Source organism: Syngnathus scovelli, chromosome 21, assembly GCF_024217435.2.
Source record: "Syngnathus scovelli strain Florida chromosome 21, RoL_Ssco_1.2, whole genome shotgun sequence".
Classification (NCBI taxonomy): Eukaryota; Metazoa; Chordata; class Actinopteri; order Syngnathiformes; family Syngnathidae; genus Syngnathus; species Syngnathus scovelli.
Window position 1 is genome coordinate 2,190,549 of NC_090867.1, and position 27,830 is coordinate 2,218,378.

The window sequence follows — 27,830 nt, forward strand, 5'->3', positions numbered from 1 at the left end:
TGCTGTCATTCCGGGAGGCACGACAAAGGAACTCCAACTGCTGGACATCGGTGTGAACCGGCCGTTCAAAGTAAACATGTAAAACAAGTAAATCTAACATGTCTGCTGGCACCGTGTGCGTGCGTGCGTGCGTGCGTGCGAGTGTTGTAAGGCGGACGTAGTTGAGAGCGCCATGAGGACGTTAAAGGGCTAATGTGGGCGTGGATTGTATCTCTAAAACTTGCGCCCTATAAGCCGTTGCGCCCTATGTGTGTGTTAAACACATTCATGGCACACAACTGAGACTGCGCCGTTTATTACAATGCGTCTTTCGAAGGTGAAAATACGGTACCCCCAACAGTGCTGTTCAAGACCCCACCGTAGAAATTGCTGATGTGGCACATCTCCCTAAACTAGGGGTGGGCAAACTTTTTGACTTGCGGGCCGAATTGGGTTCTAAATTTTGACCGGGGGGCCGAACCAGGAGCAGATGGATGTAGTGTTTGTGTGAAGTAATATAAACGACCTGTAAAGGTCATTGCATAAAAGGTTTTGGCCTTTAGTAGGTAAGGTAGTAAAGCATGGATATTCAAAAAAAGTTTTTTGAAAACAAATGCATTTATTAACAGCATTAAAAAATAAAACATCCCTAAAAAACTGCTATCAGTGATTCTCATAAAATATGACACTGTTATTATGAATAACAGTCTCCATCACTTCAGTGCCTGCAGGTCAGATTAATGAAAGATGTATGTTTATCTTATGAGATCACATCAAACGGCAAACATTTTGACCAAATATATCATCTTGAAGAATCGGTGAAAGCATACATCCAAATAAAGTAATCAAAACGGCAACACGGTGAGGGGTATCTGAAAATCAGAGCAGAGTTTTAACTCACAAACACCTGGTAACAGAAGTGAGGAAACGGAAAACACTTCCTTAAAGTAAGCCTTAAGAACTTTAAAGGTTAAGATTAGTCACAAACAGGTGGTGCATCAATGTCCTTGAGCATCCTGCATTGTTTGAAAATGAGAATGGTCGCTAGTTTCAATCCCTGCTATTTGTACAGATCATATTCAAAATGCATTTTTTTACAACAAACTTGAAAGCCTCCCCTTCATTTTCAGTGTTCATTTGATGTTGATGTTCATGTGGCTGAACGTCACGTCACGTACGTCGAGCCAAATTGGCCACTCTTTTTAAACACTCGGCACTCAGTGTCCACCTTGCTTTTCCTTGGGCGACTCATTTTAATGGAAGGATTCCAGGGGAAGGTTTGTGGGTGGCTTTAGCGTAAAACCGAAAATCCGAAAACTCGGCGCGCAAATTACAAGAATGCTGTCGTCACAGCCCACACTCTAAATTCGGCACTGCTACAAATAGAGCCCGAGTGCGCCATTTCCGTACTACTGAGTACGTACACGCACTTGTGAGTGTGCACCGAGCTTTCTGACACGGCTTCCGGTAGTAAATGCGCAGGCGAGTGGTTCCCCATCTACTGGGGAAACGCGGTCATTGCAGGCAAAATGACCGGAAAAAAAAAGTTTACTAATACAATTTATTTAGGGTTGGCGGGCCGGATTAAACGGATGTGGCCCGCGGGCCGTAGTTTGCCCATACCTGCCCTAGACGCAGCTGGTGTGCCCTTAATAGGGCAAGATCAGGAGTATGTAGGACAGGTGATAACATGATGAGCTGGAGCCTGGGGACGGATCAGTCGTGTGAGTGTGAAGAGGGAGCCCAGATCATCGAGCATATCCTCAGAGCGTGCCCCTTATCATGCAGCCTGAACAATGCTGACTTGCTGAATGTGAATTAGAACACCCTAGAATTGTTGGTTGTTTGGCGTGACAAGCTATGATGATGATGACCACAAACACTCCAACACTCTCCATCCCCTCTTTTTCCACTATTTTGTAAACATCTCCCCTTTGGAGAACATTTTTCATTACCATAGTCTATGTCAGTATGTACTGTCACTAAATCCTCCACAAATGGCCCATCCAATTCCACACCACTGGAGGGTGTTTCTTTTGCCATTTTCTTCACTTTTTCCACCCAGGTGACGGACCACTTAATATAAGGCGCCCAGCTCCATCCATCCATCCATCTTCTTCCGCTTATCCGGGGTCGGGTCGCGGGGGCAGCAGCTTTAGGAGGGACTCCCAGACTTCCCTCTCCCCAGCCACTTCATCCAGCTCATCCCGGGGGATCCCAAGGCATTCCCAGGCCAGCTGAGAGACATAGTCTCTCCAGCGCGTCCTGGGTCGTCCCCGGGGTCTCCTACCGGTGGGACATGCCCGGAACACCTCCCCAGGGAGGCGTCCAGGAGGCATCCTGATAAGATGCCCGAGCCACCTCATCTGGCTCCTCTCAACGTGGAGGAGTAGCGACTCTACTCCGAGTCTCTCCCGGATGACCGAGCTCCTCACCCCATCGCTAAGGGAGAGCCCGGACATCCTGCGGAGAAAACTCATTTCGGCCGCTTGTATCCGGGATCTCGTTCTTTTGGTCACGACCCATAGCTCGTGACCATAGGTGAGGGTAGGAGCGTAAATCGACCGGTAAATTGAGAGCTTTGCCTTTTGGCTCAGCTCTCTCTTCACCACAACGGACCGGTACAGGGTCCGCATTACTGCCGACGCTGCACCGATCCGCCTGTCGATCTCGCGCTCCATCCTCCCCTCACTCGTGAACAAGACTCCAAGATACTTGAACTCCTCCACTTGGGGCAGGATCTCATCCCCAATCCGGAGAGGGCATTCCACCCTTTTCCGATCGAGGACCATGGACTCGGATTTGGAGGTGCTGACCCTCATCCCGACCGCTTCACACTCGGCTGCGAACCGTTCCAGCGAGAGCTGGAGATCACGGCCTGAAGAAGCCAACAGCACCACGTCATCTGCAAAAAGCAGAGACGCGATGCTGAGGTCCCCAAACCGGACCCCCTCAACGCCTCGGCTGCGCCTAGAAATTCTGTCCATAAAAATTATGAACAGAATCGGTGACAAAGGGCAGCCTAGCTCACCTTTTTTATTTCTCTTGACTCCACACAGTAGTCATTGGGCCCTCTATGTCCTACGTCAAAATTCCTTCAGGAATGTCGATCACGAGGGCCGAGTGAACCTGGGCCCGCTGCCCATCAGGGCCAGGCTCCGCATTAATTTGACAGCCAATCTTATTAACTACTTGCCCTTCCTCCTCTCCAGTGGAAGTTTCAACTAGTTGTCTTCTTTCCCCTTCTAACAGCACCACCCCTTTTCAACAACAAATCCTAGCAAAATCTGATCATATCCTTCCTGTCTTTCCTTCTTTTTATCACTCAGTCACATTTGCTGACATCATCTCAAATGTGACACCTCTTTTTGCCTTTACCATCAAACTCAACTTTACACTGCTGCATTTTACTGTAATTTCAACACAGAACAGTCGCTTGTCTTTCAACTAGGTAGACTAATCATTCCAATTTGTCACCCACGCATTTTTTTATTTAAATCTCTCACTTGAATTTACACCATAGAAATATACTTCACCCCATCATATAACAAGATATCTTCTCAAATATGTTCCATCCTTTTTGTCACTTTTTTTAAAATATACGTATATGTATAGAGAGAGTCTTTTTCATTAGTTTTTTATCTCTTTTTGAGTTTTGACAGTTTTGTTTGGCAGGCTTGTGCCACTCTCTCACCTCTGGTATATCAATTTTAGTAGGGCTGTTTTTCGAGAATTCGTATGCACTCGATAACACTCTTTCACCCGTCTGAGGCTGTTTGACAAAGTTGAAACACTCTTGCACCTCTGGTGCATTTACTGTAGGCCTGTATAAATATGTGTAGCGCTTTGAATGAGGGCTGTTTATGGGCGTGTGAGTTATGGGTCAGCAGCAACGTCGTCGTTAAAAAGACTGGTTGTGTAATACAGGCCCAGGCTCTGAGGATATGTTGTGGAGCTTTTAAAACTTCTCCAGTGGGTGACTTACAGGTGGAGATGGGTGAGATACCTTTGGACTTGAGGAGGAAACAAATCATGGTTAACTTCTGGATTCATATGAAGAGCTGTTATTTTATTATTATTTTATATTATATTATTTTTTTAACTTTTTTTATTATTATTATTATTATTATTATTATTATTATTTATTACTTAAATGAATAATAATAAACGACCGTGGGGGGGCGACTTATACTGAGGAGCGACTTATATGTGAATTTTTTCACAAATTTTCAAAATTCCCCCCCCCAAAAAAAAGTTAAACTGCGATAAACGAGCCACGATGTAGCAAGGGGTTACTGTAATTTGAATTTCAAGTGATGTCAGTGGCGCGGCGCGGCGGTTGTTTACATAAAGGACAAAGATTTGATCACGGGATGACGAAGGGCCCCACGTACTGTTATTCATTAGCGGCTTTGTTTGTAAGTTTGAAGTGAAGAGTTTGAAGGATTTAATGATTTGGAGCGACACAGAAGGTTTGAAAAACTATTATGGCTTTTATGCACACCCGGTTCTACTCTACGGAGCTTTCTTTCACCTCCGTGGATTGAAGTTGGGGGCCGGCGCTCGGCCGGGTGGCTGTCCAGGGACGGTGGATGGGGCTCGGACATGGCTTTTACGCACGCCCGGTCCTACTCTACGGAGCTCTCTTTCACCTCCGTGGATGGAAGTCGTAGGCCGGCGCTCGGCCGGGTGGCTGTCCGGGGATGGTGGATGGGGCTCGGACATGGCTTTTACGCACGCCCGGTCCTATTCTATGGAGCTCTCTTCCACCTCCGTGGCTGGAAGTGCCACGCCGCCACACAACCTGGAAGTCGACGCCGGTGCTTGGGGCCGTGTGGTGGTGAAGTATTTATATTATCGTTATTTGATATATTTTATTTCGTATAGCAACTTGTATATGTTTTTATCGTTACAGTTCAGTACTTGTTGGCTCGTTGAACTCTTGTTTTGTTAAATACCAAACCGTAAATACGTTTACCAAACCCACGTCTTTCCTTGTACTTTGTTAACGCTATGATATAGTCATATACTAGATCTGTGGAATAACGACGAGGCTGACGTTAGGGTACACGCGCGGCGTTGTTGACAAAGGACTAGGAATTTGATCAATGGATTTAATGATTTGGAGTGACACAGATGGTTTGATTATATTGTTGTTTGTGCTAGTTATTTGATATATACTTTATATCTCGTGATATGGGTCTGTGGAATATTTAGAATATTTAGACGTCAGCGGCACATACGCGGCATCATTTCCATAAAGGACGATCGATAGATTTAATGAATTGGAGTGACACAGATGGTTTTATATGATGGTTATTTATGTAATAGTTATTTGAATAACTCTGAATGTTACGTCAGGCCCGTTCTCAGCTCTTCGTTTGTGTTTATGTCACGTTAGCATACCTATCGTTTAGCCTGTTGTTGCTCGTTCATGTCTGTTCTGGGTGTTGGATTTTGTCAAATAAATTTCCCCCAAAATGCGACTTGTACTCCGAAGCGACTTATATATGTTTTTTTTACGTTATTGTGCATTTTATGGCTAATGCGACCTATATTCCGGAGCGACTTTTAGTCCAAAAATTACGGCAATACATTTTTCCCAAGCCTGATGTATGTCCAGCTTCATGAGTTTTTGTGCATGTTTAAACTCTCAAATTTAGCAATGTTTTTTTCGGGAACTCACGGCATCAGTGTTTTGCGAAAAGTCCATGTTCTAGCATCATGAAGGCCTTAACACTTTTCCAAGGAAATATTAAGTCAATCTGGTTGACCTGCTAGTAGGAATACAAAACAAAACAAAATTTTTATTTGCTGGAGCCAGTAGGTGTATAATTGAGGTATGATAAAAACTACATTTGTAGATGTTTTCAGGACAAGACTCTCATTAAGTGTGTGAAGTTTTGACAAGCTATGATCATGTGGGTTAAAGCAGCTTTTCTGAATTTTAAAGTAAATTCTAAATTATACATAAAATTACAACTACCAGTGGTAAAAAATAAAAACACCCTCTGAAACAGTAAGTGGTCTAATTGTACTAAGTTCATTTTGTTTTTCCTTATTTAATCACTTCACAGGTTTCTTTTATATCAAACAAATGGTTTTAGGTTATTCACCTGACATGTTTCGGCGGTTTCTTCCGCCTTCATCAGAGTGTCACAGATCAATCTGATCAGATCAATTGATCTGTGACACTCTGATGAAGGCGGAAGAAACCGCCGAAACATGTCAGGTGAATAACCTAAAACCATTTGTTTGATATAAAAGAAACCTGTGAAGTGAGTAAGTGGTCTATCCGAGACACATTTGGCCCTCAAAGGAGTAGTATATTACCAACGTTGACCATAATAGGAGTATATTACTGAAATGACTTGTTGCATTTTGTGTGTGCAACAGGTATGAAATGCTTGACGCTGCCAGAAACAAAGTGCGAGTAAAAGCCTGCTACGTGATGATGGCAGCCACAATAGGTGCCTGCTTGTTGATGGTCCTCCTGGGCAAACAGGTGAGTGTTTTGTGTGTGTTCGCACACAGTGAGTTCTGTTGTGTGTGTGTGTGGGGGGGGTATTTTACTGCAAAAATAGTGGAACTTTCAAAGCTGAGCATAGGTAGGCAACTTTGGTCTTCAAGGGCCGACCGGTGTCCTGCATGTTTTCTATGACCTACTGTTGCAACACACCTGATTCAAATAGTCAGATATTAGCAATTAGTCTGCAGAAGCTAGATAACAATCCTGATCATTTGAATCAGGGTGTGTTGCGTCAGGGAGACCTTTAAAACATGCAGGACGCCGTCCCTCGAGGACCGGAGTTACCAACCCATGCGTTACCAATTACCACTTACCAGTGCATGCAGTGGCCTCTAATCTTTTTGAGAACGAGAGCTATTATTGCGAAGGGCTACCAGTTTTATGCCTGAAAATTTGCTGAAATTACTTTCATGTTTAATAAATTTTCAGACACTGATCATGTTAATGATATGGGGTGTCCAGATCCAATATGTATTAATAGTGGATATCAGTCCCACATCAGCCAAATAAACATCTGGATCTCGCATGCAGAGCCCATGTGATGATGTCAGCAGTGTGGTAGTCCATAACATGTTTGGCCGTCTTCACCTGGCTCGGGTGAGGACATCCAAGCCAGCTTTACTTTTTTAACTGTACTTTTTGCCACACTGGTGGATACTATAATTGTGTAAACTTAATCAGAGGCGGTGCTGGCTACTTTTGTGCCCTGGGCAGACCCATACGCTCCAAAAAAAATTTTTTTTTGCAAACACTATCTGGTCTGTCAAACTACCTTAACATTGATCACATCATGTATGCGTGCATCAGGTAATGTGGTTGTGCGTGCACTGTCCGTTTTTAACTTTTTTTCAATTTTTTGTATGTACATTTTTCACATAACCCAATTGATTACATGTGGATAGGATTTTTATGAATGAAATACAATTTATTTGGAAGCGGTTGTTTGGCCTTGGAATCCCTCGCTCCCCTCCCTTTGCTTTTCCTCTCTGGCCTGCTGTCCCCCGCCGGCTGCCGCCCTCTTGCCTGCTCGCAGCGGGGCGTGGAGAGAGGAGAGGGCTGCTCTTCTGGCACGCACGCACGCACAAAGAAATAACGAAAAAACTCGACTCTCAGCAGCAAATTGACATCACCTGACTATAAGGGCACCCCAGTGCCCACTGAACAGATTTGAGATGGAATTGATTGAGCGAGAAAACTGGCAATTTTTTTATTAAATTGACATGTAGTGAGGAAGGACGAGAACGACTGGGTGAAGAAAGTTATGTCGTATAACGTAGAGGGAACAAGACCCAGTGGCCGACCTAAAAAGACCTGGCAGACGACCGTGTCAGCCGACATGAAGGCACTCGGCATCAACCACGAGATGCCGATCGACCGTTCCCGGTGGAAGAAAGCCATATCAAGAACCCAGTCCAACCCAGCGGCGCCTGGAAAACGGACTTTAAACCGATGATGATGATGATGATTGCTCCTGCGTCCCCACATGGATTGCGCCCTGCGCGGTCGCCCATATTGCCCATAGCAAAAACCGTCCCTGAACTTAGTCGATGACGGGGTACTATAGAAAATGAAGAATCGTAGAGACTTTTTAACCACACTTTTAACATCCTGAATGCTCTGTGGATTTATTCCTATTGTTTTTGTAGCAATTAGTAGTGCCTGGGCAGCGATCACTGTGAGGGCCCTATTGTTTTTGTATGATTTCCTTTTTTTTTAGTTATTCATTTGGGCCCAAGCAACAACCGCTACGAGGAGGGACCTTGTGTTTGAATACCGTATTTGTCGGACTATAAGTCGCGGGTTTTTTCCATAGTTCGAGTGGCGGGGCAACTTATACTCAGGAGCAACTTACCGTATTTTCCGGACTATAAGTCGCTCCGGAGTATAAGTCGCACCAGCCATAAAATGCCCCAAAAAGTGAAAAAAAACATATATAAGTAGCTCCGGAGTATAAGTCGCATTTTGGGGGCAATTTATTCGACAAAATCCCACACCAAAAACAGTCATGAACGAGCAACAACAGGCTAAACGATAGCAACAACAGGCTAAACGATAGGTATGCTAACGTGACAAACACAAACAAAGAGCTGAGAACGGGCCTGACGTAACATATAGAGTGATTAAGGACAACTATTACATGAAGGACAACAAACAATGAATAAATAAGAGTGTTGAATAAATGATAAATAAACAAATAATAATAAATAATAATAATAAATATAAGAGGACCAAAAATGGAGCAAGTGTACATACAGCAGACAGTGGACTTGGATATGGTGCTTTAAAGTGTTAATTGGTTTATTTGATGTTTTCTCTATTTTTTATGTTTTGAATATGTTCAAGATAAAGATATAAAAGCATGTGAAGTGATCAACTATACTAAAAATAACATGGGAAGTGGTCAACTATACTTATAAGTGATGTCTTAATGATCAAGTAAAAAATTGTGAAAAAAAACATATATAAGTCGCTCCTGAGTATAAGTCACCCCGCCCACCCAAACTATGAAAAAAAACCGCGACTTATAGTCCGGAAATTACGGTACATGTGTAATTATTCACACATTTTTACTTGATCATTAACACATTACTGACTTACGAGTATAGTTGATCACTTCACATGTTATATTCACTTTAAACCGCATGAGCGCGCACTATGGCTGTGGAATAATTGGAGCCTCACTGACTATGAGTTCCATTCACTGACTTTAGGAGTCAGGAGATTTTATGATTTGGAGTGACACAGATGGTTCGATAAACTTGTTATTTATGTCATAGTTATTTGATATATAGTTTATTTAGAGTAGCAACGTCTATGTTGTTAGACTTCAGTAGTTTCCGATTGTCTAGCAAGGCCGTGAAGGCAGCGGGGGGGTAGACGGGAAGCGCGATCAAGGGCGCTTGCTTATAGCACTGTGTTGGCTCATATGTTGAGCTCTTGTTTTGTGAAATAAAGAGCCGGTTACCAAACCCACGTCTTGCCTGGTACTTTGGTAACGCTACAATATAGTTATATACGTAGATCTGTGGAATAATTGGAGCCGCAACTGACAACGACTATGACGTCAACAGCGCATGGAGTTCCGGGGTCAACAGCTGTTTTTTTTTTTTTTTTTTTTTTTTTTTTTTTTTATTTATAAAGTGACACAGAGGACGAAGATTTCGATGGATTTAATGATTTGGAGTGACACGGATGGTTCGATAAAATTGTTGTTATAGTTTGATATATACCGTATTGGCCCGAATATAAGACGGCCCTGATTATTAGACGACCCCCTCTTTTTCAAGACTCAAGTTTGAAAAAAGACTTTTTGAACACCAAATTTAATTTTTATACAGAAAATTATTACATCTGAAAAAATAATTATAACAATATATTCGAGAGAAAAAGCACGTTATTTTGCCCCATTGAATTCATGTAAAAACTGTCTATCACATCTTAATATCTGAACATTTAAATATGTAAACTGAAGTTCAATCACATTTGTAAATGAATGGCTTCTGGTTTATGAAATGTAAATAAAAACTGTGATAAAAGAACAGAATTGCAATAACTGCATTAACCATCAAAGTGAAGTCTAACTGTAACTGTAGTCTTGAAACAAATCTGAATAAGGAAAAACATTGCAATAAAATAATGCAAACAGCTACCGCTATTGTTGGGGAGCCTGAGCCATAACTCGGATGGTTATGCTCTTTTCGCCCCCGGGTGTCGGTCAAAACACAGGAGGGAAGCCGTGGTTCAGTTTTGATTGCTTTACTGAATTATTGGCAAAAAAGTAACAGGCACTGTGGCTCATAGGGGCATACAGGCAAAGTGGCATAAGAGTATAGGCACGTTTGGTCGTAAGGATGTGAGAGCAAGTGTGTGTCGTGTACATGGGTGAGTCTTTGTGATTCTTGTGTGTGATTATTGTATGAAGCGAGTGAAGGGTGTGTGGGGTGTGTGTGTGTGCGTGCGTGTGTGTGTGTGTGTGTGTGTGTGTGTGTGTGTGTGTGTGTGTGTGTGTGTGTGTGTGTGTGTGTGTGTGTGTGTGTGTGTGTGTGTGTGTGTGCGTGCGTGTGTGTGGGGTGTGTGTGGTGTGTGTGTGTGTGGGGGGGGATGTGTGGTTCTGCAACAGACAGAAATACAGCACGTAAGTCAACGCTCAACTTCTGACGTTACACAACACGACGGCACACATTACATAATTAACTGTGCGTAATGGTTCCGCTATACTGAATAACGATGAATGAAATACTCTCAAACATAAGTCATCAAGACACCGTCTGCATGGCTGTCGTCCCAGAAAAAAGCCTCTTCTAAAAAAGATGCACAAGGAAGCTCGCAAAAGGTTTGCTGAAGACAAGCAGACTAAGGATATGGGTTACTGGAGCCATGTCCTGTGGTCTGATGAGACCAAGATAAACAAATTTGGTTCAGATGGTGTCCAGTGTGTGTGGCGGCAACCAGGTGAAGAGTACAAAGACAAGTGTGTCTTGCTGACAGTCAAGCATGGTGGTGGGAGCGTCATGGTCTGGGGCTATTATATGAGTGCTGCTGGCACTGGGGAGATACAGTTCATTGAGGGAACAATGATTGCCAGCATGTACTGTGGAATGGAATACTGAAGCAGAGCATGATCCCCTCCCTCCGTAAACTGGGCCGCGGAGCAGTATTCCAACACGATAATGACCCCAAACATACCTCCAAGACGACCACTGCCTTCCTAAAGAAGCAGAGGGTGAAAGTGATCGACTGGCCAAGCATGCCCCTAGACCTAAACCCTAATGAACATCTGCGGGGAATCCTCAAACAGAAGTTGGAGGAGCGCAAGATCTCCAACATCCACCAGCTCCGTGATGTCATCATGGAAGAGGATTCCAGCGGCAACCTGTGAAGCTCTGGTGAACTCCATGCCTAAAAGTGTTACGGTGGTGCTGGAAAATAATGGTGGCCACACAAAATATCACATTTGGGTCCAATTTTGGTATTTTCAGTTGGGGTGTACTCACTTTTGTTGCCAGCATTTTACACATTCATTGTTGTATTTTGAGTTACTTTGAAGTAACAATAAATTTACTTAGCTATCCAAACTCTACAGCGGTGACTACTTAACATTGGATCAGTCATTTTTTTCAGTGTTGTCCCATGACAAGATATAATTAAAATATTTCAGAAATGAGAGGGGTGTACTCACTTTTGTTATATACTGTATGTAGTATATATACAGGACTGTCTCTGAAAATTAGAATATTGTGATGAAGTTCTATATTTTCTGTAATGCAATTAAAAAAAAACAGTCGTACATTCTGGATTCATTGCAAATCAACTGAAATATTGCAAGCCTTTTATTATCTTAATATTGCTGATTATGGCATACAGCTTAAGAAAACTCAAATATCCTATCTCAACATATTAGAAGATCATTAAAAAGTATACTAGTAGGGTATTCAACTAATCACTTAAATCTCTAATTAATGTCTAATGAATGTCTAATTAACTCAAAACACCTGCAAGGGTTTCCTGAGCCTTGAAAAACACTCAGCTTGGTTCATTAAACTAAATCACAAGTATGCGGAAGACTGCTGATCTGACTGCTGTCCAGAGGACCATCATTGACACCCTCCATCAGGAGGGTAAGACAAAAAAAGAAATTTCTCAAAGAGCAAGTTGTTCACAGATTGCAGTTTCAAAGCACATCCACAAAAAGTCTGTTCGAAGGGGGAAATGTGGCAGGTAACACTGTACAACCAAGAGAGATGACCGCAGCCTTAACAGCATTGTGAAGAAGAGCCGCTTCCAGAATTTGGGGGAGCTTCAAAGACAGTGGACTGAAGCTGGAGTCCAGGTATCAAAAGCCACTGTTCACAGACGTGTCCAGGAAATGGGCTACAATAGCCGTATTCCCATGGTCAAGCCACTTCTGAACTCAAGACAACGGAAGAAGCATCTGACTTGGTCTATGGAAAAGAAGCACTGGACAGTTGTAGAGTGGTCCAAAGTCCTCTTTTCAGACGAAACCAAGTTTTGTATTTCATTTAGAAGTCAAGGCGCCAGAGCCTGGAGAAAGGCTGGAGAGGAGCAAAATCCAAGTTGCTTGAAATCCAGTGTGAAGTTCCCACAGTCAGCGACTGTCAGTCAGTTTGGGGAGCCATGTCAGCTGCTGGTGTTGGTCCACTGTGTTTCATCAAGTCCAGAGTAAAGGCAGATGTGTACCAAGAGATTTTAGAGCACTACATGCTTCCGTCTGCTGAAAAGCTCTATGGAGATGATGATTTCATTTTCCAGCATGATATGGCACCTGCCCACAGTGTCAAAACCACCAGTAAATGGCTGACCTGGCATTACTGTCCTCGATTGGCCTGCCAATTCCCGTGGGCTGAACCCCATAGAGAATTTGTCTGGTATTGTGAAGAAGAAGCTGAAAGACACCACACCCAACAATGCAAATTAGCTAAAGGCCGCTATTGAAGCATCCTGGGCATCCATAACACCTCAGCAATGCCACAGGCTGATTGCCTCCATGCCACGCCACAATGATGCAGTAATCCGTGCAAAAGGATTCCCAACTAAGTACTGAGTGCATTAATGGACATTTTCAAATATTTGATTTTGTTTTGCTGTTATAAATCTTTTTTATAACCTGGTCTGAGGAAATATTCTAATATTTTGAGATAGGATATTTGAGTTTTCTTAAGCTGTAAGCCATAATCAGCAATATTAAAATACACGCACACACACACACACACACGCACGCGCACACACACGCGCACACACACGCACGCGCACGGGGGGCAAAAAAGTATTTAGTCAGCTACCAATTTTGCAAGTTCTCCCACTTACAAGATGAGAAATGCCTGTAATTTTCATCATAGGTACACTTCAATTATGAGACAAAATGAAAACAATATCTGGGAAAATCACATTGTCTGATTTTTAAGGAATTTATTTGCAAATTATGATGGAAAATGTTTTGTGTGGCTTCCGTAATATACAGGCGTAGATTGGGGGGAAAAAAACAATCACAGGACTAGACGTGTCACGTAAAGCAGGGGTCCCCAACCCCCGGTACCGGTCCGTGGGTCACTTGGTACCGGGCCGCCAAGCCGCACAGGAAAAAAACCAAACATATTTTTTATTTATCGACAATCAATTAATTCTGGTCAAGACGCTCGTCTTGGTCACGTGATATGTTTTCCGAGTCGAGCCCGCAAAAATGAGTAAGAATTTATTTTGAAAAATATAAAAAAATAAATTAAAAAAAGTTTAAAAAGTCACCCCAGTCGAGCCCGCGAGGCAAGCAAAAAAGAGCAAGAAACAGAGAAGTTTGGAAAGCTTCTTCGGAAAGGGAAAAAAGCCCAATGAGGAGACTGAAGAAGAAGAGGCTACCACTTCTATGAAAAGGAAAGCTGCATTTAAAAGAACATTTCTGAAGTCGTACTTAAAATATGGATTTATCGCCAAGAGCACTCGGCATATGTGACGACAGGCTAGCTAACGAGGCAATGAAGCCTTCAAAACTGCTTCGGCACATGGGGACCAAGCATCCTGCCTAAACAGACAAACCTTAACCACTTCGGATGTCATTTTTTCCAATTACGCCTAGATGGGGCCGGCTCGTTTCTGAGAAACGAGCTCAGTGCTCCCACTAATTCAACGTAATGGTGAGTTTTATTTTTGTCCTTTATACTTGTTTTTATGCCAGTCATATCATTTTATTTCATCGTATTTCTATATTTATTTATGTATTATTTATATAAATTTATTATTTATTTATATAAAGGCCGGTCCGCAAAGATATTCCTGACGCGTAACCGGTCCGTGGCGCAAAAAAGGTTGGGGACCACTGACGTAAAGGAGTACATACCTCCGCCGCCATTGTTTTGTGTGGCTTCTGCCACACAGAGACGTAATATACAGGCACCCGATGAACCAATCAGAGGACGTAATGTTTTTGATTGATTGATTGATTGATTTACTGAACTTTATTTTTTTTTTTTATTCACTTGTCACAGCAGCGCATATGAGTGCAAGAATAATACGAGTGCAAGACTAAAACAAGTGCCAACATTTCAAAAAAACGGAAATAACAGACAAGGACAAACACAAGTGCCGCTAGTAGTTAATTTTATCAGGTGCCACGCATGTTGTAAAGTCTAACAGCAGAGCAAATGAAGGACCTCCGGAACCCTTCCTTCCTACACCGAGGGTGCAAAAGTCTGCTGCTAAAGGAGCTGCTCAGGGACCGCACAATCTCATGGAGGGGGTGAGAGGTGTTGTCCATGATGGATTTAAGCTTAATCAATGTCCTCCTCTCACCCACAACCTCAATGGAGTCCAGGGGACAGCCCAGGACAGAGCTCGCTCTTCTGACCATCTTATTCAGTCTCCCCCTGTCCCGGTCAGTACTGGCCCCACTCCAGCAGACCACAGCGTAGAGGATGGCTGAGGCCACCACAGAGTCATAGAAGGTCAGGAGGAGAGCTCTGCACACACCGAAGGACCTCAGTCTCCTCAGCAGGCGGAGGCGACACTGACCCTTTTTGTACAGAGCGTGGGTATGATCAGTCCAGTCCAGTTTGTTGTTAAAGCAAAAATGAACGATCACATATGTCTAACCTTTAGGACAATGTAGTATTGCTCCAAATGTTGGTTTACATTCCTTTTGAGGTCCGTTTTCGCACGTTAGCACGATCGCGAATTAGCATCTTTCCACTAACTCGTTAGCCTGCCTGGTACTTCTTAACATGTTACACGCACACACGTATATTATTTATATTTTCAATATTTATGAAAGAAATTCTGTATTTTATTCATACTATTAATGTATTATTTACAAGTTTGAAACAATTATTGAATGTTCTAATAATAAAATATGCACTTAAATGGTTTCATATACATTTATTGACACACAAAAAATGTACAGATGAGCGGGTGACCCTACTTCGCGGATTTCACTTATCGCGGGTGGTTTTTGGAACCAATTACCCGCGATAAACGAGGGATTACTTTACTACCGTTTGAGCAAATCTGTAAAGTTGTTTTATGTGGCTTCCACCACACAGTGACGTAATAAACAGGCGTAATATGTAGACGCGATCAGAGGACTTCTAGTAAGACGTAGAGTATGTACCTCTGCCGCCATTGATAAATACCGTATTGACCCGAATATAAGACGACCCCGATTATAAGACGACCCCCTCTTTTCCAAGACTCAAGTTTGAAAAAAGCATTTGTCTGAACCCCGAATGTAAGACGACCCACCCTTTTCCAGTTTTATTTCAATGAAAAAAACTCGTCTTATATTCGGGCCAATACGGTAAATACAATCGTTTGTGCAAAGAAAACAGCATTTGGGCCCTGTAAAATGGCATAGAAAAAAGACATGCTTACGAGGCACAATTCAAGCTTCCTGGAAAGCCGGGATCATTGCCGAAGCGCAACGTGACAATGACGAGGGAAATTGGCATGTCAGATGGCGAACTTGTCCAACTGTTTAATTTGGATACAGAAGATGAGGACTTTGGCGGATTTGCGTATGAATATTGATTAACAATAACGTGAGTACAGTAGAGTACATGGTTAAAGAGTAGAATAAAGTACAACCGAACTCACGTTCTTGCTCCCGTGATGTGTTTTGTTTGTTTACCGTAAATCATGGCATGTATGCACCCTATGATGCGGTGCACCCTATATGTGAATCTTGAATCTTGAAATACAGTAATGGCACACGTAATTGAGACTGCGCCTTTTAGTACAGTGCCCCCTTTGGTTGTGAAATTACGGTATTTGGTTAATAATAAAAGTTCGTATTAATACTTTGTAATAGAATAGAATAGAATACCTTTTATTGTCACTTTACAATGTACTTGGAAAGCTTCTCCCTTTCTAGTGCATATAAGAAAAAGAAATCCTAACAATAAACGTTACAAAGATTAAGAAGTATAAAGGAAGTATAAAGAATAAAAGTAAAAGTATCTTATTTACAGTATATACAATGTGGATATTAATTTTATTATGACTAAGGTATGTATGTACAGGAATTAAATAATAAATAGTTATTGCACGTAGTGTTGACAGCAGCAGTGACAGTGTAAGTAGTATTGCTATTGTATTATGGCTGGTGTTGTTTCCTCTCAGGGTTCAGTGTGGTGATGGCTCTTGGGAACGAACTGTTTTTCAGTCTGGTAGTCCTTGTTCTGATGCATTTGTAGCCCCTCCCAGAAGGAAGCAGCTCAAACAGCTGGGAGACGGGATGTGTGTTGTCCTTGAAGATATTGCGAGCTCTGCTGACACACCGGGTGGTGTATATGTCTGTCAGGGAGGGGAGAGAGCAGCCGACGATCCTCTACTGCTCTGACTGTCCTCTGTAGCCTCCCTCTGTCTGCAGCACTGCAGCTCCCGTACCAGGTGGTCAAGCAGTACGTCAGCAGGCTCTCAATGGAGAAGCGGTAGAAGGCCAGCAGCTTCCGGTCCGTACTGTTCTTCTTGAGGACTCTCAGGAAGTGTAAACGCTGCTGAGCCTTCTTGATGACAGCTGAGGTGTTGCGTGTCCAGGAGAGGTCATCAAAGATCTAGACTCCCAGGAATCTAATATTGTGGACTCTCTCCACACCCTCGCTGTTGATGTAGAGGGGAGGGGGATCACTTTTCTTCCTCCTGAAGTCCACGATGATCTCCTTTGTCTTTGTGGTATTCAGAGCCAAGTTATTTATGGAGCACCAGGTCATGAGCTTCTGGACCTCCCCCCTATAGGCTGTCTCGTCACCATTCGAGATCATCCCAACCACTGTGGTGTCATCAGCAAATTTGACAATCATGTTGTAGCCGTGGCCCGGACTGCAGTCGTAGGTATACAGGACTGTCTCAGAAAATTAGAATATTGTGATAAAGTTATTTATTTTCTGTAATGCAATTAAAAAAATAAAAATGTCATACATTCTGGATCCATTACAAATCAACTGAAATATTGCAAGCCTTTTATTATTTTAATATTGCTGATTATGGCATACAGCTTAAGAAAACTCAAATATCCTATCTCAAAATATTAGAATATCATGAAAAAGTATACTAGTAGGGTATTCAACTAATCACTTGAATCGTGTAATTAACTCGAAACACCTGCAAGGGTTTCCTGAGCCTTGAAAAACGCTCAGCTTGGGTCAGTAAACTAAATGACAAGTATGGGGAAGACTCCTGATCTGACTGCTGTCCAGAGGACCATCATTGACACCCTCCATCAGGAGGGTAAGACGCAAAAAGAAATTTCTCAAAGAGTAAGCTGTTCACACAGTGCAGTTTCAAAGCACATCCACAAAAAGTCTGTTGGAAGGGGGAAATGTGGCAGGAAACACTGCACAACCAAGAGAGATGACCGCAGCCTTGTGAAGAAAAGTCACTTCCAGAATTTGGGGGAGCTTAAAAGACAGTAGACTTAAGCTGGAGTCCAGGTATCAAAAGCCACTGTTCACAGACGTGTCCGGGAAATAGGCTACAATAGCCGTATTCCCATGGTCAAGCCACTTCTGAACTCAAGACAACGGAAGAAGCATCTGACTTGGTCTATGGAAAAGAAGCACTGGACAGTTGCAGAGTGGTTCAAAGTCCTCTTTTCAGACGAAAGCAAGTTTTGTATTTTATTTGAAAGTCAAGGTGCCAGAGTCTGGAGAAAAGCTGGAGAGGAGCAAAATCCAAGTTGCTTGAAATCCAGTGTGAAGTTCCCACAGTCAGCGATGGTTTGGGGAGCCATGTCAGCTTCTGGTGTTGGTCCACTGTGTTTCATCAAGTCCAGAGTAAATCCAGATTTACTACATGCTTCCTTCTGCTGAAAAGCTCTATGGAGATAATGATTTCATTTTCCAGCATGATCTGGCACCTGCCCACAGTGCCAAAACCACTAGTAAATGGTGTACTGACCATGGCATTACTGTCCTCGATTAGCCTGCCAATTCCCCTGATCTGAACCCATTAGAGAATTTGTGGGGTATTGTGAAGAAGAAGGTGAAAGACACCAGACCCAACAATGCAAATGAGCTAAAGGCCACTATTGAAGCATCCTGGCCATCCATAACACCTCAGCAATGGCACAGGCTGATTGTCTCCATGCCCCGCCGCATTGGTTGCAGTAATCCATGCAAAATGATTCCCAACCAAGTACTGAGTGCATTAATGGACATTTTCAAATGTTTGATTTTGTTTTGCTGTTTTAAATCTTTTTTAATATTCTAATATTTTGAGATAGGATATTTGAGCCAGGGTTCCTTAATACAGCATCCTAACTACCGTTTTGAACTTGCATTTTAAACTTGGCGATTGTTTGTTGATTAATAAGTCTATATTTGTCCATCGGCTTCCCAGTAGGAAGAAGAGTGTTTGCTCGTGAGGAGGTAATAGAGAATATGGGAAGGTGATCAGAGATGTCTGAGGATAGAATTCCAGACAAGTGATCTCTGTCAAGTATGTTAGTAAATATATTGTCTATTAAAGTTTCTGAATTTTCAGTTATTCTCGTAGGTTTAGTAATCATAGGCTTAAAAGAAAGAAGACAGACTGTCCAGGAAAGTCCATAATGTTGATGTTGAAATCCGCCATGAGGAAACATTTCTTATTTTCATGAGATAGCGCATAGGTGAGACGGTTAACAAAATCAGGTATCTTAGATTTTGGAGGTTTATAAATGCACCCTATAACTGATCGATTAGACTCAATAAATACTGCTTCTCCACTCAGCTCAAAACATTGTTCAATATCAGGTCTTTCTTTATATTCCAACTTAGTTTAGTTTATTGTTTAGCACAAATTACAGTGCATGGAGGGAGACGAAGCCTAGGGCTTGTAAGAAGCTCCACTCCTGTTATATATACAAACAAAGTGCAGAAACAAACAAAGTGCTGTTCAGTCAATTGTCATTCAAGTGTTTAAGAAAAGAAAAAAAAAAAAAAGATAAGTAAATAAACAAAAGCATAACAAGCTAAATATTATTTTTTTCATATTTATATATGCATATATACGAGTGTGTATGTATACATACATAAACAGATACACGACACAAAAATAAGAAACAAGCGAAACAAAATAGACACTTATCGATGTTGAAGCGATTAAAGAGACAACAGATAGGAATAGCTCAAAGGGAACAGAAGAACTGTAAACAGAAAATAACAAAACAAAACAAGGAAGAATCTGAGTCAAAATTGTGGATTAAGTTGATGATCATAGTATGGATCAGCTGAGTGCGGTGGAGTAATTATGGACTAGTAGGATCATGAGTGAAGAAGGTGGTGTTTCAGGTGCTTTGTAAAAGCAGCCTGTGCAGATATGGATCAGATATGGATTGGTAGCTTATTCCAGAGTGAGGGCCCTCTAAAGTGGATATTATATTGATGGTGTGATGTTCGACAGAAAGGTGGGTGAATATTGTCCCTCTGACTTGTTGGATAAGAATGAAAGTCTGATGCAAATGTGAAGGAATTATGAAAAGTGGCTGGAAGACAGTGTTTCCTATATATGTATTTATTCAAGATTCAAGAGTTTTTTATTCGCCATGTTTGAGCGTGCCAAACAAGGAATTTGACTTCGGTAAATCACAGCCTCTGTTCAACATTTAGGTGACTAACAACAACACTCAGGACATGTGAAGAACGAAAGATATTCTCAAACACCCCCTGATCTTAAACTCCCAAGAGGGCAAGGAAAAACTCAAAACTCCAGCTAGGGGAAATGAGAAACCTTGAGAAGAGACCACAGATGGGAGGGTCCCTCTTCTAGGATGACCAGGCTGCAATGGATGCAGAGAGGACACATAGTACAAACAGTGTAGACAAAAAAGGTGTGGCAAGCGGGATGTTATTGCACAGTAATGACTCTGAGACTCTAAGAGTGGTGTGAGTTCATCAGAGCGACAGCCTGGGGGAAGAAGCTGTCTCTGTGTCTGCTGGTTTTAGTTTACAGAGCTCTATAACGGCGTCCGGAGGGGAGTAGTTCAAACAGGCTGCAACCTGGGTGCGAAGGGTCTGTTGAGATGTTACTTGCACGTTTCCTGGTCCTGGACAGGTACAAGTCTTGGATAGATGGGAGGTTGATTCCAATTATCTTTTCTGCAGTCCTTATTGTCCGTTGCAGTCTGTGCTTGTCTTGTTTGGAGGCCGATCCAAACCAGACAGTGATGGAGGTGCAGAGGACAGACTGGATGATGGCAGTGTAGAAGGTCTTCAGCAGCTCCCGTGGCAGGTTGAACTTCTTGAGCTGTCTCAGGAAGTACAGCCTCTGCTGGGCCTTCTTCCGGACAGAGTCTATGTGGCCGGTCCATTTCAGGTCCCGAGAGATTGTGGTTCCCAGGAACTTGAAGGTGTCTGATGAGAGAATAGTATTACTGCGGATAGTGAGGGGTGAAAGTGGTGAAGGGCCTCGCCTGAAGTCCACTGTCATCTCCACGGTCTTGAGCGGGTTCAGGTCCAGGTGGTTTTGGCTGCACCAGTGGACCAGCCGCTCCACCTCCTGTCTGTACGCAGTCTCATCACCGTTCTGGATCAGTCCGATGAGAGTGGTGTCGTCTGCATACTTCAGGAGCTTCACGGAAGAGTCACTTGCGGAGAAATCGTTGGTGTAGAGGGAGAAGAGCAGTGGGCAGAGGACGCATCCCTGAGGGGCTCCAGTGTTGGTGGTCAGGGTGTCAGATGTGATGCTCCCCAGCCTCACACGCTGTCTCCTGTTGGTCAGGAAGCTGGTGATCCACTGACAGGTGGAGGCAGGCACCGCAAGCTGGATGAGCTTCTGTTGGAGGATGTCAGGAGCGATGGTGTTGAACGCCGAGCTGAAGTCCACAAACAGGATCCTGGCGTACTTTCCTGGGGTGTCCAGGTGTTGCAGGATGTAGTGCAGTCCCATGTTGACCGCATCATCCACCGACCTGTTTGCCCGGTAGGCAAACTGGAGGGGGTCCAGCAGGGGGCCCGTGACATCCTTCAGGTGGTTCAGTACTAACCTCTCGAAAGATTTCATGACCACAGATGTCAGTGCAACAGGTCTATAGTCATTCATACCTGTGATGGCGGGCTTCTTGGCCACTGGAACGATGGTGGAGCTCTTGAAGCACGAGGGCACCTCACACAGCTCCAGGGAACGGTTGAAGATCCGTGCAAAGGTGGGCGCCAGCTGCTCAGCGCAGACTTTCAAGCAGGAAGGTGACACGCCGTCTGGGCCCGGTGCCTTCCTGATCTTTTGTCTCCGGAACATCTGGCGCACTTCCTCCTCGCGAATCTGGAGTGCGGGCGCGGCCTCTGCAAGAGAGAGAGTCGGTGACCACGGTGATGGAGGTGTGGACAGAGCAGTTGTGGGGGGAGGTGAGTATGTGGATTGTGTGGATTGTGCTGCAGGAGGTCCCGTTGTGTGGGAGGACCGATCAAACCTGCAGTAGAACCTGTTTAGCTGGTCAGCGAGCCTTGGGCTCTCCACAGGACGGGGGGTTCGTTTCTTGAAGCCCGTGATGCTCTGCAGGCCTTTCCACACTGTTGAGGGATCAGGATTGGCAGAGAGGTGTCTCTCCAGGCTCTCCCCGTAACACCTCCTGGCTTTCCTGACCTCTCGGTTCAGTGTGTTTCTGGTCTGCTTGAACAGGTCCCGGTCGCCGCTCCTGTAGGCCTCCTCCTTGACTTTGCGCAGCCTCCTAAGGTTCGGTGTAAACCAAGGTTTGTCGTTGTTGTACGTGCAGAAGGTCTTAGTCTGCACACACAGATCCTCACAAAAACTGATGAATGATGTGACAGTGTCAGTGAGTTCATGCAAGTCTGAATTTGCAGCTTCAAAAACACTCCAATCGGTGCAGTCAAAGCAGGCATGGAGGTCCTGCCTTGACTCCACTGTCCACTTCCTGACAGTCCTCACCTCAGGCTTAGAAGTTTTTAGTTTCTGTCTGTAGGCAGGGATCAGATGAACTAGACAGTGGTCCGAGAGTCCTAAAGCTGCACGAGCCACAGAGTGGTATGCATCCTTAATTACGGTGTAGCAGTGGTCCAGTGTCTGTGCCCCTCTGGTGGGACACGTTATGTGCTGTCTGTATCTGGGGAGTTCGTGTGCGAGGTTCGCCCTGTTAAGATCACCCAGAACAATGATTAGTGAATTTGGTAGAAGTTTCTCCATGTCTGTCACCTGGTCAGCCAGCATCTGCGTGGCTTCACTCGCACGTGCGTGTGGTGGGATGTAAACAGCCGCCATGACGATCGAGGAGAACTCCCGTGGTGAATAGAACGGCCGGCAGTTTATGAAAAGTGTTTCTAGGAGAGGGCTGCAAAACTCTTTCAACACCATGACATCGGTACACCAACGTTCATTAATGTAGAAACAGAGACCACCTCCCTTTGATTTTCCGGAGAGCTCCGCGCTGCGATCTGCACGCGTTAGCCGAAACCCAGCTAACTCCATGGCGTGGTGGGGGGTTCGTTCGCTAAGCCACGTCTCAACAAAACACAGCGCGGCGGATCTGCTGAAGTCCGTGTTCCTTGAAGTGAGGAGCAGCAGTTCGTCCATCTTGTTCGCCAGGGAGCGGACATTCGCCAGATGAATTGACGGTAGGGCAGAACGGAACCCTCTCTGCCTCAGATTTACGAGGGCTCCCGCTCGTTTTCCGCGTCGCCGCCGTCGCGCTAGCTTGTATAGCACCGCCGCTCCGGCTAAAATCTCCGACAAACAGTCTGAGTCAGAGAGAACAGGAGAGAAAATACCAGAAGAAGACTGACCGATGTTTAACAGTGCTTCTCTAGTAAAAGTGATCCGGGATGGACAGCAGAAGACACAGAAAACACACAAAATAAGACAAAGAAACAGAGAGCGACTCACCGTGGCAGCCATCCGCGGCGCCATCAGATGACGTAATCTTATGGATGAGTAGACAGGTTTGATGAATGTTTACTTTATCAATTGGCAATAATGAATAATTTCTAAACAGTGGTGCCGATGGTTCATATCTATTTGAAGAAGAGATTATTCTTAGGAACTTCTTTTGTAAAATGAGCAATTTGTTGAGGTATGTTGTATATGTGGCTGCCCAGATTATGTTGCAGTAATTGAGTAAAGGAAACAGGAAACTAATACAGAGTGAGATGAGCAGAAGGATGGACCAAGGGACAAACTTTTCGTAAAATACCTAGCATTTTCATAGATCTTTTGCAAACCAAATCAATGTGTTCGGACCAATTTAAGTGTTCGTCTACTATAACTCCTAGGAATTTGGTGCTAGTAACTTGATGGATTTCGTTATTGTTTATGTAAATGTTGGTCTGTTCTTTGGGCTAAGATTTGTTTATATTGCAGAAGATCATGAAGTTATTTTTTTTATATTTAGTGTCAACTTATTTATTTTGAACCATTTTGTAATAGCGTACAACTCAGCATTCACACTTGCAATGAGGGAATTAAAATCATCGTGGGTGGCAATGATGTTGGTATCGTCCGCAAATAACAAAGGGAGAAAATTTGAACAAGACATGGAAAAATCATTTATGTACACCAAAAATAATAGAGGACCCAATATTGAGCCCTGCGGGACCCCAAATAGTATTTTAGATCTATTGGAAGAACAACCATTTAAATATACATATTGTTCTCTGTTGGCAAGATAGTTTGTGAACCATTTCAGGGCAGAATCCTTCACTCCATATCTCTCTAGCTTAGTGATAAGGATCTTATGGTTGACAGTATCAAATGCTTTAGTTAGATCTAGAAAGACACCAAGAGCGAATTTCTTATTGTCAAGAGCTGTTGAGATATGGTTGACAAGCTGAAGCAGTGCATGCTCAGTGGAAAACTTTTTGCGGAAACCATATTGATGCTTGTAAAGAATATTATTTGTTTCTAGGTGCTTTGCCTAACTTGAATAAACCAATTTTTCTAGAATCTTGGAGAAGCATGGAAGAATGGATATAGGCCAAAAATTACCATATTAATTTGTCTCACCAGCTTTGAAAATAGGAATGACTTTAGCAATTTTTAGTTCTTGGGGTACAATGCCAAATTTTAAAGATAAGGAGAAAATGTGTGTTATTGGGATTATTATTGAATGAATGATTCTCTTAACAAGTAAGCTTCTGATCTCGTCATGGCCAGGGGCCGAGTTTTTCAAGCTCATGACAATGCTGTAAACTTCCTCAACACTAGGAGGGTCAAGAATGGAGAGTGAAGGAAACTGCCCTTTAATTAGGCAACAGGGGCTTGTATCAGAGGTTGAGAAGCTAGATGCCAAGGTAGCGCCAACATTTACGAAGAAATCATTGAAACCATTAGAAATATCTACTGGGTTTGAATGGGCTCCATTTTTCCCCAGCATCTCATTTGGGGTAGATGTTTTAGATTTTTTGCGATGTAATAAATGGTTGATAAGATTCCATGTTGTTTTGATGTCACCAGAGGCTTGAGTAAATTTATCAGCATAGTAAGTTTGTTTGGTTTTCCTTAGTAATACTGTAAATTTATTTTTATATTTCTTGTATGTTTCTATATTTATAGGAGTGGGATTTGCAATATATTTTCTATAAAGTTTATTTTTTTTACGAGAAGATTTTTTTAGTTCATCCGTTATCCATGGTTTCCCTTTGTAGTTATTTTTACGATTAAAAATTAAAGGAAATGAGGACTCTAATGCATTTGTGAGTATTGTTAGAAAGGAGTGATAGGCTTTGTTGACATCTTGCAACAGGATAACCTCATCCCATGACACAGAGCTGATGATAGATATAAAAGATACCATGTTTTTCTCGGTAAATTTGCGGAATTTCATTTGATCACCAGTATAACCTTTGATTTTTGGACCACTATCATTGTGGATGAAATTGAAGATGGAAGATGATCAGATACATCGCAGATCAACAGGCCAGATGTTATTTTGTAGTCTAGAGAATTAAATAAAATGTTGTCAATGAGAGTGGCCGTTGAGCTTGTGATCATGGAGGGTTTGTTAATAAGAGGGAAAAAGTTACTGGAGTATAATGTATTAAGGAAGTCTGCTGTATGTGACTGCTTAGTTTCAAGTAAATTAATATTATAGTCACCAAGTAGGACACACAATTTATTTTCTTTGTTTATGATTTCTAGAGTGGAGTCGAGGGCTTCATTGAAAGTGATTTTATCAGAGTCTGGTGGTCTATATATACATCCAATTATCACATTTTTGTTGTTTATATGTGAGCAAGATGAAAGTTCTATAAACACAGATTCTGCTACAGTCATATCAAAGTTACCACTTAGATCCTTTCTGGGAGAGAAATTGAAATTATCAATCACATACAGTGAGACTCCTCCACCTTGCTTGTTTGGTCTACATGAGTGTATAGGAGTGTAGTGAGAGAGAGGGTAGCTAGATGTATTATCAACCACCCAGGTTTCAGTAAGAGCTATTACTGAAAAGGAATGTGTTAAGGTTGATAAATAGGTTTGCAGACCATCATGATTTTTAGAGATACTCCGTACATTAAAGTGGACAGTGGAGAATACATTTGTTAGGCAGTGGCCAGGAGGAGTATTGTACAGTTTGTTAAACATATCTTCAGAAAAATATTCGCATGACAATTCAACAGATTTTAGGGAAGTGTAGTAAAGTTTGGAAATGAAAACCAGCTAGCTGCGACAACTCGCCTACCTCAACATTGTCTGGAAGGGAGCTGTTGTCCAGGTAGGTGTCTTCGTGGTTAAGGCACCAAAAAGTTAAAATAATCGCTCTTTGTTTCTTACATAGAGCTTTCAATGCTTGGCGCACCTCAGCAATTTGCTTCTTCCAAAAAGTGTTAGCAACTTACTACTAACATACAGTGAATGTTCTTGATTCTTGTCTTCTCTGCATCTGTGGACATTACTGTAATTGTCCAAGGAGTAGTAATCAGAATTATCTTTTTGAAGCCAAGTTTCAGAGATGCCAATACCCGAAAAGGGAAAGTTGAGGTTGGAGATAGTTAGAGCAAGATGGTCAAAGTTTTTAGGAAGACTACGAGCATTTACATGCAGAGGAGATACACTGGAATTATAGAATGGATCGCTGGCTGTTCTAAATTCATCAAGTAAATATTTGCATTTGTCAGTTACACTTTGATTCATGAAATTAAATATGAGGAAATATTGTGCAATGTCGGCATCATTAAAGAAGTAGCGTCAGAAAACCATCATGCATCACAGAGGAAGTAGGCCTAGCTATGCAAATTTGTCCAACTCCTCCAATCTCCTAACCATGACCACTCTAGCCTGCTCAGGTGCTCCATTCAGTTTTATGTATATTTTGCAGTTAGAGGACCACATTGCTTGAATCTTTCCCTCTTTACGGAGGTACCGAGCCCTCTTGGCTATTTCGGCATTGGTTTTGGTCAAATTTTCATTTATATACACATTTGACCCTTTCAACATTCTACCTTGGCGCAGAAGGTTTGTTTTAAATTTTCTATTGGCGAACCTCATGATGGTAGCTGCCGGCCTGCTGTTATCTTTCTGGGGAAGAGGGTGGCAAGCTTCTATGTCATTCTCATTTATGCTGATGTGTTTTTTTGTAGGAATTCTTTCACTTGCTGCTGCACTGTATCTTCCTCATCACTAAGCTCTGTTCCCCTGGTCACAGGTCCTGACCTTGCCGCACCTGCGTATGAGCAGGGTTTTTTTTGCAGCCCGGTGATAATAACGTCATTCAATCGAGTATATTGTTCTATATCAGTTTTCCAGTTGATCGATCTTCACATCCTTCTCTTTGTTTAGTCTCTTTAGTTCCTTGATTTCCTTCATCATATCCATTATAGAATCTTGCTTGGTTGTCATGCTCTCCATTTGGTGGCTCATGAACTCCTCTGACTTTCTCAAGACCTCATTAAATCGCGTTAATTCTTCCATACCCTTTTTCGAGGCCATTGCACACTTCTACACAGGGGCTCCACCTGGAGCCCACTGCGTTGATATGGTTTAGGTAAAGATGGTGATGATCAGGAATACTTCAGGCAGCAACACTTACCCACCCAGGTCCAACAAGTGGACCTGCTGCGGTGATTAGGCATGAGGATGGATAGGCTGCTGTTTAGTCCTGTAGCGTCCTGGTAGTGGCTAATCCAGGAGTCTGAACTCCCGTTGAACGGTCAAAGAATCCAAACGACAAACAAGCTTCTCAAACAACGATTGTTTGGTTGTTTGTAGTACAACCGCTAATAGCTCCGTTAGCTTAGCGTCTGCCGTGTAGCGAAACTGTAGAACCTTACCATGTAGAAAACTGTAGAAAATGTCTTGGTGATGAAATAGGTCCCAGTCGGTGTCTTGGAGGCAATCCTGGAGTTGGCCGAGTGCATTTCCAGGCCAAGTTGTTACAGTCCTTGTGGTGGGCCTG

The 27,830-nt window shown here is 42.9% G+C and overlaps 1 protein-coding gene across 2 annotated transcripts in view; it reads left to right on the forward strand.

Annotated features, from left to right (window-relative positions):
* Positions 1–27,830, forward strand: part of fam162a (family with sequence similarity 162 member A) — a 92,242-nt gene that overhangs the window by 46,876 nt on the left and 17,536 nt on the right. The window contains exons 4-5 of one of the 2 annotated variants that reach the window (XM_068649404.1): positions 6,376–6,484; positions 11,044–19,684. In XM_068649404.1, the coding sequence (XP_068505505.1) occupies positions 6,376–6,484; positions 11,044–11,118 (184 nt within the window). In that variant the 3' untranslated portion in view covers positions 11,119–19,684. Of the gene's footprint in view, positions 1–6,375; positions 6,485–11,043; positions 19,685–27,830 lie in introns of those variants that run through there. The other variant, XM_049758484.2, reaches the window with a different exon arrangement.